The 12,774-nt window shown below is 38.8% G+C and overlaps 1 protein-coding gene across 4 annotated transcripts in view; it reads right to left on the bottom strand.

The window, feature by feature from the left end:
* Window positions 1-9,442, bottom strand: part of LOC117270230 (uncharacterized) — a 36,760-nt gene extending 27,318 nt beyond the window's left edge. Inside the window, exons 1-4 of one of the 4 annotated variants that reach the window (XM_078172209.1) lie at window positions 9,282-9,442; window positions 9,098-9,165; window positions 7,857-8,087; window positions 2,829-4,774 (exon numbers count right to left, since the gene is read on the bottom strand). In XM_078172209.1, coding sequence (XP_078028335.1) covers window positions 2,829-4,774; window positions 7,857-8,087; window positions 9,098-9,125 — 2,205 coding nt within the window. In that variant the 5' untranslated portion in view covers window positions 9,126-9,165; window positions 9,282-9,442. Of the gene's footprint in view, window positions 1-1,095; window positions 1,157-1,545; window positions 1,637-2,828; window positions 4,775-7,856; window positions 8,088-9,097; window positions 9,166-9,281 lie in introns of those variants that run through there. The other 3 variants (XM_078172210.1, XM_078172211.1, XM_078172212.1) reach the window with 3 other exon arrangements.
* Between the last annotated feature and the right edge of the window lie 3,332 nt (window positions 9,443-12,774).

The following is a 12,774-nucleotide window of genomic DNA, read 5'->3' as shown; positions in this document are numbered from 1 at the left end:
TGCGACCATGCTAGGTCAACAATCCAAAGAACTTTTAGTTTAATTAATTAATATTATCATTAGTTATATTGATTGAGTACTTCCCCCAGTAAAACAACTATGGGTGTAAAAGAGACACTCACACTGTCAAACTCACACTGACAGGAAGCAGTGTCAGATTAAGTGTTCAAATATATGACTAAAGCAAAAACAATACCAGACTGTTAAATTCTCTACAAGTAAAGGTTTGCATAAAAAAATGTTACCGAAGTAAAAGTATGTGCTATTGTAAATGTGATTTGAATGTCTATTGTCTATTTTTTTCTTTTTTTTTTTTTTACAGATACTTATTCTGTATTGGTTCAAAAAGAAACTAATGCATAAAGTAATTTAATAATTTATTAATCATCATCTTTAAAGTGCTGATACAACAATAAACAAAGACCAGCTAGTCTGGGATGGATGGATGGATGGATGGGTGGATGGGTGGATGGATGGATGGATGGCTACTGTAGTTATTTTCTTGTTTACATATTATTTTGTTGTACCAACAGCAAAGCAAAGAATCATTATGATTTTAAATTATTTTCTAGCATTATATTTACAAAGAACAAGTAAAAAGTCAAAAAAGATTTAATGTAAGATTTGAATGGGTTCAGTTCAGATGCAAAATGTAATTAAATGGAACAGTACTGAGAGCTACTTCCAAACCAAGCCCTCATCGGGTGGGGAAATAATATTTTATGGCTTGGAAAAACTTGAGATATATTAATGTTACATAAGTCAAAGGATAAGTCTGGTGATATTCCATAAGATCAAGATAGATCAAGTCAGCTAAGCTCACATTGGCTTTTATGTTACTCAAAAAATGTGTTTTACGTATTGTTACTTCATTTGTATGTTCCAAGCTTTACTGTGCAGAATGGTGTATGTGCAGGAGGAATCTTTAAGAAGTTTAGACTAAACATGGTCAGGATAGAATATCAGTCGCCTACAGTTATAAAAAAAAAAAAGGATATGAAGACTGTATCAATAATCTAGGCAGTGCAATCCATGGATTTACAGCAGTGTGATATTTAGTGATGATGACTTCTATTCTACTCAACCTGGACTCACAGAAATACAGGAAATGGCCAAGACCTTTTAACTTTGTGGTGGCACGGGCACAGGCAGCACCCTGAAAACACCACAAGTGGAAAGTCAAAAGGGATCCATTGTTATGGTGTTGTTTATCTGCTGTGAGGGTCCTAAGGACAGAGGGATGTCGTATGCTGTAAAGCCCTGTGAGGCAAATTGTGATTTGTGATATTGGGCTTTATAAATAAAATTGATTGAAAATTGATTGATTATGGTGGACACACAAATTCCCTAGGTTCAACAACATCATACAGTGGTCATTGGTTAATGTTATGACCCCATAGGTAGCATAAATGGTGAGAAAGATCGCAGGGGAGGAGGCTGGTGGATGGATCAAAGAAACACAAGATTTTGACTTGGAAAACCCCTGTTAATGTTTTGTGTGAAACATTGACAAAGTCAATGTTGACTTCTTTTAACTGAACTTACTTTCACAATTCATCATGTTACATGTTAGGGCCGGGCGATATGGCTTTAGTCTGGCAACCTGTCCAGGGTGTACCCCGCATCTCACCCACTCTCAGCTAGGATACCTAGGAGGATAGGATAGGATAACTATCCTACGTTTAAATAACATATCGAAAATATCTGCTTGACAACTTATTATGGAGCTGGGAACAAGCCCAAATAAGCAACTACACTTTAGAAACAAGCCCAAAAAAAACGCGACCCGCGACTACCAATATTTGTAAGCGACTTTACAGAAAAGTCGCTTATAATAAGCGGACTTGGCAACACTGGGTTGGAGCCCCGCTTGTACAGAAACACACAATCTGTTCACACACTATTGTTAAACTCATCAAGTTAAACTGTTACAGCGGTGCCATTAAACATGGATGATTTATTCACTGGAAATTGGAAACAACAAACAGCTCTCCAGTTCATATATTAAAATATGTGCAAGTCACACTGGTGCTCCATGGCCGCAGAATAGTAGCTGTCTGGAGCTGTGATCTGGAGCTGATCTAAATGGGAGGAGTGTGTGTAAGGTATCATGTTTGTGAGTCTTTATGTATGTGTGCCTGCGAGAGGAATACAGGCATTGGAGAGAGAAAGAGAACTGAAACACCAAAGCGAGTGTCATACCAGTGGCTTTAAAAAATGACAATTTATAGTAGATGTTTGTGTTATTGTCATTTTATATATTCAGATGTGGAATAAGCCACAATACTTGAGGTATATTCAGTATCGCTCAGCCCTAGTTACATGATGTACTTAGGGTATTTTAACTGAAAATATGATATTTTTCTAAACCTAACGAAGTAGTTTTGGTGCCTAAACGTGCTGCCACCATGTAATTTTAACACAATATGTGCCCCCACCACATATTGCGTAGGAGGCCATGGTCATTTTCATCTGTGAGACCACGTTGATTCTTCTGCTGATTCAAACCAAAATGAGTGACTTATGACAGTGTAAGAATGTGATCAGGCAAGAATGACGACGTGGAGGTTAAAGACTCTGCAGAAATTCTATGTCAAAGCTTTTTTTGCTCTATTTTATATTCTACCTTCCATTTTATTCTGTTCTTTAAAGTATAAAACTCATGATCAGTGACAAAACCTGGACCCTGGAATTGGCACAGCTAAAAAGAAAGAAAGCCATGCGCATTATATTAAATACAACTGCTTTCTGCTATGACATGCTAAAATTAGAAACTGCTTATTACTGGTCCAGGATTAAAAAGTAAAAAAGAGAAAAGATTTACTTACCATGTAGTTTTTGACCTCTTCCTTGTTCTGATCCATCGACCTTTGGGCTTTGACTATCTCCTCCCTGGTGGTGTTCATCTCTGCAGCAGCTGTTTCTATGCAAGCTTTTATTTCCCCAAAAGTCAGAATTGTAGTTATTGTATCTTCCAGTTTTTGTTCAACCTCCTTCCTGTGTTGTTGTATCTTTACCTTCATGATTTCTAACTCATCCCTCTCATTCATGGTCTTCTCCAGCCGTTGGTCAAGCTCTCGTCTCTTTTTTTTTACTTGAAAATTCATCCATTGGATTTCGCTCTTTTCCTGTGTACAGTCCCTCCTGCTTTGCTCTGTATCTTCTCTCACCCTGCGCAGCATCTTTCTGATCTCTTCTATGTCGAGGATCACTCTCTTCATGCCAGTGTTCACTTCATTCTTTGAGCTTGTCTCCATGTTGTCTTCCTCAAACTGATTTTCAGATCTGTTCTCCACATTCAACTCCATCCCCTGCCCCTCAGTCTTATCTTGTCTTTCCTTCATGTCTTCTTTAGCATGTCCACGCTCCTCCCCCATCTTGCTGATCTCTCCCCTTTTTCTCTTGCTCACTCTAATCATTTTTGCTAGGTCCTTTTTCTTTATTTCAATCTCAGAGCTCATCACTTCCATCTCTCTTATCTCTTTCTTTGTCTTTTGTAACTTGTCATCCAGCTCCTGTTTTTGCCTTTCGATATTTTCCCTCACACACTTCATTGCATTCATTTCAGCTTTAGCTAACTGCCTGTCTCTTTCTATGTTTTCTTTCTCTATTTTTATTTCAGCCTTGGTTTTTTGTATTTCATCTCTTTCAGACTGGATTTGTGCCAACTTGTTCTCTATGTCTTGTTTTTGCCTCTGCAGATCAGCCTTTATCTCTGGTTCCCACTGTGTTGTCTTCATGCTTCCATCCTTGTCTTGTCTTTGCTTTTTGGAGTCAGATGTAACATCTTCATTTCGACCACTCTCTGTCTTTAGCTCCTGCTTCTCTCCCACAGTCACTTCTACTTGTTGTTCACTATCTTCCAGCACATCCCAAAGTTTCTCCATCTCTTCCTGGATTCTGCAGAGTTTAATCTTCACAGTGTCAAATGTGTCTACGTCGTCTTCCTGTCTTTCTCTGCTTTCCATCTGTGGGACTGCAGCTTTCTGCATTTCAACAGCTCTTTGAGTTTTTGTTTGCTTCATTGTGTTGGTACTTACATTCAGAATAAGTTTGATGTGCTCAATTTTATCTTTATGTTGGGAAATATCCTTTTTATTTCTCTTTAACTCTTGCTTGAGGTCTGCTATGTTTTTCTCCATTTGTTCTTTTTCCTGCTTTGCTTCAAGCATCATTTTCTTACTTTTTTTAATTAGACTCTGCAGACTGTCAGCTATCAGCCTCTCTGTTATCTCCTGCTCTCTCTTTGTCTGCTCCATGGGTTTTTGAGGTTCCTTGCTTTCTTGTGATTTTGTCTTATCATGCTTGACCATTTCTAACTTGTGTCTCTCATTCATGAGCTCCTTGCGACTTTTTTCCAGAGTTTCCCTCTCTTGGTATATTTCAGTCTGCATTTTTAGAAGTTGCTTTTTTTCTTGAGCGGCTTCATTTTTATGCTCCTCGAGTTTCTCAATAACATTTTCTATCTGTAATCTCAGTCTTTTTATCAGTAAGTCTTGCTCATGTTTTTCAGCTGTCAGCCTGGCAATGTCCTCCTGTTGCTGCTCTGTATTTGTCTTTAGGTAGTCAATTTCCTTTCTCCCTCTTTGTGTCTTTTCCAGAAGTTGTTCAACCTCCCCCATTACCTGACATGTCAATTCTCTTTGTCTTTTAATAGTATCCCTTTTGGTTTTTATGTAGACTTTTGTGTGTTTGTCGTCTAATTGCTTGCTGTTTTCCATTGTCCACTTCTGTTCTGTTTGGGTCGTCCTGCTGTTCTGTTGTCTTAGCTCTGCTGATCAAGAAAATGGACAGGATATCACTTGTCATTTCAAACTGTATCCTATATTATGTTAAACCAGGCCATAAAAAAATCTTTTGACTACATATGAGAGGGTGGAACGGTAGTGCAGAGCCACTTGAAAAACACATTTCAAGCATGTTTATCTTTGTTAGTGACACCAAAAGGAAGAGAAGTATATTAAGAGCAGACATTTTTCACAAGGCATTGACAGAATTAAACATATATAAAAGCAAGTACAACAACATTTCATTTATTTATTTATTAGTAAGACACACTCCTTCACACTGGCCAGGTGACAGTGCATCACTAATTTTTCAGCATACAGTCAGAGAAGTTTTCATTTCTTTTTCCTGTCTCTTCTTTCAATCTCTCTCTATCCCCACTCACTGCAACCTTCGCTCTCTTCTCTTTGCTGAACTCTGTCTCTCATCTCATTGAAATGTTATTTAGAGTATATGCCTACTATAAATTGTATCAATCACAAACTTTACATAAAGATAGACAACATGACAGCTCCCCAAAAGTGGAGCCAAAACATCTCTATCACCCTCTGGTGGCTGGCTGCAGTATAGGTCATAAAGTCTGCCACCTCTGTGTTAGCAGATGGACGTGGGCCAAATTAAACATGAAAATGTCAAAAAAGACGGTTTCTGCCACTTTAGGTAGTTCTTATCACACTGATGTATGGTTAAGTTTGTATTTTTCTCATAAATTTGGGTATAACTAGCTTAGTCGGGGGTTTGGCTTTGTTTGCGAATAGAAAGAATGTGAATAGAATCGAGTCCTAAAACCAGGGAAATGAGCCAGCACTTTTGCTCTCCCAATTCCCTCCTGTTAAAATCAATGTTTTTTTTTTAATGGGTTATTGTTTAGATTCCTAAAATAATGTCTGCCACTATCACAAGCTAAAGAGATTTTCACCTTTTTCACCTCTACTAAAATTTGTTAGTAAATAACCCACACATGAATTTATTTACTTTTATGCGTTGGTTATAAACAGCTGGCTAAATGAGACTGCAGAACATCATCACACCGAACATGGCTTTACAGCCCCACTGTGGTGGCAACATTAAGTCTTGCAACCATGTTGTAGTTCGTTTTTAACCTACCATTAGCTTTTTACTTGCAATCGCATTTACATCTTAAAAATCATAAAAGTGGTGTTCATTTGTCAGGATTATCTTGCTGAAGAAAACATGTAAGTATCATAAACGTTTGTTTGCCACCCAACTTATTTTATGCAGTAATCCAAAATTTTTGAGGAGGGAACCAGGGCAGTGCTAACGTCAGCATCAGCCTACAAAAAACATCATCCCTGCGTCACACTATCAAGGGCTCGCAGCCAACGGCGCTGTTTGTAATTGGTCGTATGGCGACTTACTGCAGAGATTGCTGCACTCTGTTTTGGCTTTATTTTTGTACAGACGGGGGAAGTGGAAGCACATTGTCTATCTTTATAAACATACATTGATATCCATAATATGCTACTGGTTTTGATTACTTATTGATAATGATTAGCAACATGTGATAGTTACAAGAAACAGGGTGGCAGAGGCAAGCTGCAACATTATTTCTTAATTTAATGCTGCAATGATTTCCCCAACAGCATTACAGTGCAACTGTTGCATAAAAGCAGCACCAAATCTGGAGTGGTGGCGACTGCAATGGTCTACCCACTGAACATATTAGAGTAGGCTAACCACACAACCATGAATTGTGTTTTGCTTTGATTTTTATTGGCTAAGCCTATGAGCTATTTGCACAATGCCACTACATGGCAAAAACTAATTGACAGTGTTCCACCTGCATAAATTCACTAAGCATCATTTATCCATCAACATAGTAAAATGTGACATTAACTAAGTTCAGCTTCATTTTCAACTATTATTACGTTCATAATCCCTCAGATGATTAAACAATAGGCTGCACCAGCAGGTCCCATCAATGTTAGCTAGTATGCTAGCATCATAGTAAGACAGCAGGCTTGGTCTTGAACAATGTAATAATTTAATCATCATTCAAATAAAAGAGTAGCCGACATAAACTGTTCAGTGGGTCTGTGAACATAACTGTGTTCACAGACCCGCAACTGTTCATCTTTGGAAAAATGTCTTTGGGACAGGAGTCCAGCACCTCCATTAGTGAGGGAAAACAATGTCTTAGGCCTGCTTCTCTTTTTATCTGCTGTACAAGTCAGTTCAGGGCCTTCAACTGAAAGTCCATAATGTGCACTTGGTGACTGCAGTTCCGCTTGTCAACATCAGCGGTGTCACAATAATGACTTAATATCACAGCCTGTGACAGGCTGTCAATCAAAAGTTGGTGAAACGTGAGGCCAGGGCAGGGCCCCTGTCAGTGAATCAGCCCTGGGCAACTTGGCAAGGAGTTTAAATGAGCTGGCACAGCAGCCCAGCCTGGCCCGCCCCCAAGGGTGCAACATGGCATAGATGGGTGATCCTATAATATATCCATGGGTGGGACAGATGACAAGGGAAATCTATAGTATAGAGATTTTGTTTTTAAATTTGTAGCTAACTTCTACATTTGTCATGATTATGCTGGGTGTGCCAGTTTGAGATGTAGGTGCCACATCTGGACACACCCATGGCTATGTGGGTGCTGTAGCTTGAAGGTTCAGTAGGTAACGTTTATAAACATTACTTTTTATCATATTTGCTGAAACTGTCACTACACATTGACAGTGCTGTTGTTGGTAGAGCAGATGTGGTGGATTCTTGCAAATGCCATGAGGAGCACTGATTAGATTGTCTCATGTGTACTACTGTCAGGATATAGTGACACATTCAACAAATATGACAAAAAAATTGTGGAGGAAAATTGCATTAATCACCCTCACACACTTTACAACCTTCCCTTGACTACTTCTTGTTTTTGTTTCTTTACTTTTTTTTGGTTATGTTGGTTTAAAAAATGACTGCAGCTGTTTTGATTCAGGAGCGTCTTTTTTATCCACTGTCACAATTGTGTCATTTGTTATAGCACATTGAATTCCTCAACAGTATGCTGGTGTTTAAAACATGTATTACTATGCCATTTTACAGGTTTGGCTTACCTAAATCAGCTATTAGCTCGGGTTCCTCCTGTGAAAGTATCTGGTAGAAGCAAACTTTGGATTGTGATGTTCCATTTTCCACGACATGAAACAGCTCCCTGATTTGTTCCTGTGGTGTCAAAGTTTGATTGATGGTCGTCGGCTGCTGTGAGATCCAGGCTTGTATGATGGCTCCGGGTGATCTCACCCCAGCAATGATTTGCTCCCTGAACTCCTCCAGGAAGGCCCCCACTACAAATGAATTCAACTCTTAGTTCTCTAACCATTAGATATTTTAACAAGCAGAAATGTGTGCAGTGACTGGCAGTAATTTGACATTGGTGGTACTTTACTGTGCTGTCAAATGTTCTTTGAGTTTCCAAGGTAGGTTTTCATTTAATCATACATCCAGAATACTAAAACTAATCTTTTAAACATGCAACAGTCACAACATGTTTTGCAGAACAACCAACTTGCAATAGATTTCAACACAGTGTCAGTTTGGGGTAAATTTGACAGCAAGTTCAACATGTAATGACAATTCATAGTTGTAATACATACACACTATGTTTACAGGATATTGTCTGCATTTTTCAACCCCGACCCTATTTCCCCATGTAAAATGGTCAAGGAGACTGATGTGGACAACAATTTTTGAAATTTGTCTGGTACTGAGCGAGCCGACAGTGGCCAACAGGCAGGGAATGAGCTGTAATGGAAGCTGGATGAAGCTGCCTTTTTTCTCTCCCTCCTCGTCCTCTCTTCATGTACAATATATACAGTATCAAATTCAAAGGCCTGAGCCACATTATTGAAATTAGGTAAATAATCATCCATGATATTGAAAATCTTCTAGACAATACTAAAATACATTTTCTGTAATCTACTCTGGTTATTACACTCTTGTGATATTTCAGAACAAGACTCCTGCTTATAAAGGCAATAACAAACAGACTGGATCAAGTGAAAAGTAAAAAGATACTTGAGACACTTAAAATAACAATCTGAGCCTGTCTGAGTCAAAAATAGCCTCTTTTAATGGCATACAGTGACAGTGCTCAATTGCCCCATGTGCTTCCATTGCAGCTTGCTCCACGGCTGCTGCCCACTCCCTCAATACTGGAACAATTTCAGAAATTGTTGTTCACATCAGTCCCTTTGATCAGTTTAGACAGGGGAATAGGGTCCAGGTTGAAAAATGCTGAAGTTATCCTTTAATGCTGAGAACCACACAATACCTTTGAGGAATGAAATAAACTCACCATGGTCTCCTGGTTGATTTGTTTCCATATTACAAATTCAGAACTGTTGTTTTCCATTAGATCACAGGCTTGAGCAGAAATGATATAGAATTAGAATTCAGATAATTATAGAAAACCAAGCACACATTGTGTATTGAACCATTGCCAATTTATATTATTATTTATATCATTATTTTTTCCTTACCTCATCTTCTTTTTTTTTTGTCTGGAATCGCTTACAAAAATACAAAATAAATCACGTTAGGCTCAGAGTCCTAAAACACAAGGAACATTTTATCAAGTCATTTGCATGTCTGCTTCGGTGGTAAACCCTGTGGAGCTCTGCGGGAATGAACCAGGCTTGCACTATTATCTTCAAAACACTTTATATCTCTCCCCCCAAACACCCCCCCCCCCCTCCCCCACCTAACGTTTGTTGGTCATGGGTGGTCAGATAAATGTGACGCCCAGTAAGTGTGAGGGTATGATTGGATGGTAGGTGACATTTGGGAGGTGAAACCTCTTACTCTGTGAGTCTGGTCTCAGCTGATAAGGGTGGAGTCCATGTTTGGCTTGGTGGGATTCCCTCGACACTCCTGATGAGCACTGAGTAATCACGAGAACAGGAGGTGACTCCCATACTTGTTTTTACACACAGAAAGGGTGTGCTGTGTTTGGATACTTTCCCAGTGGCATTAGTTCTTGAATTTAGCATATGTAAATATGGTTGAAAATTACATTGCTGAATCATATTCCATCAAATACTTGGCTAATATTATTATGCAGTCTTGGTTAAACCAAACAGGTAACTACATGTACTCAGTGAGAAGAGCAGGGTCTGGGGAAATGTGGGATGTGAAAAATTGGGCTGAATCTTACTTTTCTAGGGACTGTGTGGAAATAAGTTGAGTGTAAAGGGCAAACATTCAAAAACATAAACATTTGCAGGTATTCCCTTTCACACAGTTATTCCCTAAGCTAAATACAAACATGACATAAGGTTAGAATATATCAGGTTTAAAGTCATCAGTCCTTTCTTTTAGTGTTTTGTAGGTGTAACGATTACATACATTTTTGGTTGTCAGTCCAGCCTACTGGATGATTTTGCAGACCTAAAAGTCCTATTGCTGCACTTTTGTGCCAGGTTTCATAGGCAAGTTAAACAGTGAGTAGCCTACTTCATGTAAACTGCTGCTGCAGAGGCTATTCCACTCTAACCAGACCTCTCTTAAAACAATATTGGTGGAACCATTTTGCTAAGGCACAAATAAAAACTTTACATTTGTAAATGGTTTGGGAGGCAGGGGATAACTTCACATGCTTCCTCAATATCTTCCACTTCAGTTTGGTGTGGTGATGACAGCATTACTACACAGGAGTGGACATGTATGAAATAATGCACATGTAATATCAGTGAGTGCCAGACTGACTAAATGTGGAAAACTGAGACATATTGTTGAACTTGTATGTATTCATCTTCAGACACCTGCACGCCGTTCATCGTCTGTACTATAAATGGATGTTTTCAGAATGCGCTTGTTTTTCTTTACAGTAAATCAAAGGGAAAATTTGGAGATGTTGTTATTTATGGGCTACTTTGCAATGGGTTTTACTGGTCTGGGCCACTTGAGGTCAGATTAAACTAAAATGAGTTTGACACCCCTGATTTAGAAAATGAAATTATCTTTTAAACAATATATTAAAATGCCAGTGAATACAGCCACCGTCTCTCTACAGATGTGCCACCTATGTGAAAAACTTTAAACAGTGCAGTGTATAAGGACAATGCAATTACATTTTCCCCATAAATGTACTGCATTAACTCTGTAACATCAAGTTGTCTTTTCCATTTGAGTACAGCGCCCTCTGCTGGAAAAGATAAATGTACCATCAAATGTGATTTGATGCACACGCATTTGATGTGAAAATGAAATGTTGTGAAGGAGGTTTTATTTTGTCATTAACAAAAAGGCAGAGTGATTTGGATCCCTGTCCCTGTTTGCATTTCCTTCCCCCTCTTATGACACTGCTTTCGCTCCCACATTTCAATGACATACGAGTCAGGTGCATCTGATAAGTTGCTGTCATGTAAGACAGTGAGTAACCTGATATCTGACTTGTCCAGGGTATTCTATAAGCTTCTGTTCAATGCATGCTGGGATGAGCCTTGGCAACCGCCACCCTCACACTGAACAGAATGAAGGAGCAAATAAAATGTATAAATAAGTTGTGTAATGTTCATCCTGATATATTTATCTCAGAGTGAATTAAAGCTGTCATGCAGATTGCATATTAAAATTTGAGTTTCAGTTTAATTTATCTCTCCATGACTCAAACTTTAAAAGCACATCATATACAAGATATGACTGACAGACATGACAAACTATTGCAAACAGTGCAAAGTTACATACAAGCAGCATGTGACCAATTATGTAATGATCAACAAACTTTCTGCCAACTTACTGCTGACATTTATGAGGTCAAAGTAGAGATAGAATAATCCTTTTGCATCTTTTTTAAGCAGCATTCAGACAAACTCCACAGTGCACACAGCAAGGCGTTATGACATTCACTAAACTTCACACCTTTCTCCAGATTTTATGCAGGCCACCTGCACAACCTTTTCTGCAGCATTCTTCTCTTAAATGTCAAAATTACCATATCAACACATCACTGAATAAGTCAGTGCAGGCAAGCTGAGCTGCACAGAGTCAAATAATGATTTAATTTATTCAGGGTATAGTTTCATTTTCATTTTTTAATTCAAAGTAACTAAATCTAATGTGAAAATAATTATAATAAAATCTGAGAAAACCACTGGCTGGTGAAGTGAGTAACTGATCATTTAGTTACAGTGCAATGTTCTGCTGGGAACCTTGGGTCCTGGCAATCATGTGAATGTTACCTTACACGCTCCACCCGCCCAAGCACCATTGAAGACTAAGTTCCCCTCTTCATGGCAACAGCACTCCCTGATGGCAGTGACAATCCCAAACACTCAATTTATTGAGCTGGGATGGGACTTGCTGGTACCCCACCTCACAATGCACATGAATTGAAGGATCCACTGCCAAGGCCCTAGTGCTGGACACCACAGGACACCCACAGAGGCCCTGTGTCCATGCCTCTTCAGGTCAGAGCCAAGTCTGGTCCAAGGAGGCCCCGCCATGGATTGCAGGTACCTCTGATCGAAATCTGATCAAATGCCTGCATCGTAATGATATGATCAATGTTATTCACTTCAGCTGTCAGTGGTTTTTATGTTGTGGCTGATAAGTGTATACACAAACAATCAATCAGAATATTCGTAAAAGTACCGTTATTATATTCCCATATGTCCTGGACTGTATATAATGTGACAAAATGCAGTTTCTTTGATTAACATTTGTCAGGCGCCAATACAAATTCAACATCTGATACCTTTTTACAATATTGTCTCGAGGTTTTGAAACCTTATTAACTAACTGACTGACACTCATTGCGTACAGTGTACTACTGTGTAATGTGTGGTGTAATAACTTTAAATTTATATATATTGAGGGTTACAGTTGAGGTGCAGGTTTTTAGCTGTTCTTAGGACTGCATTCTTCTGGACAGAGTCCTCAGATGTTGCACCTGGAATCTGCTGGAGCCACTCTCCTAGTTTGTGGGTGCATCACTTATATATATATATATATATATATATATATATATGTATA

Source organism: Epinephelus lanceolatus, chromosome 11 (genome assembly GCF_041903045.1).
Source record: "Epinephelus lanceolatus isolate andai-2023 chromosome 11, ASM4190304v1, whole genome shotgun sequence".
Classification (NCBI taxonomy): domain Eukaryota; kingdom Metazoa; phylum Chordata; class Actinopteri; order Perciformes; family Serranidae; genus Epinephelus; species Epinephelus lanceolatus.
The sequence above is the reverse complement of the archived record's forward strand: the minus strand, read 5'-3'. Positions and strand labels throughout refer to the sequence as shown.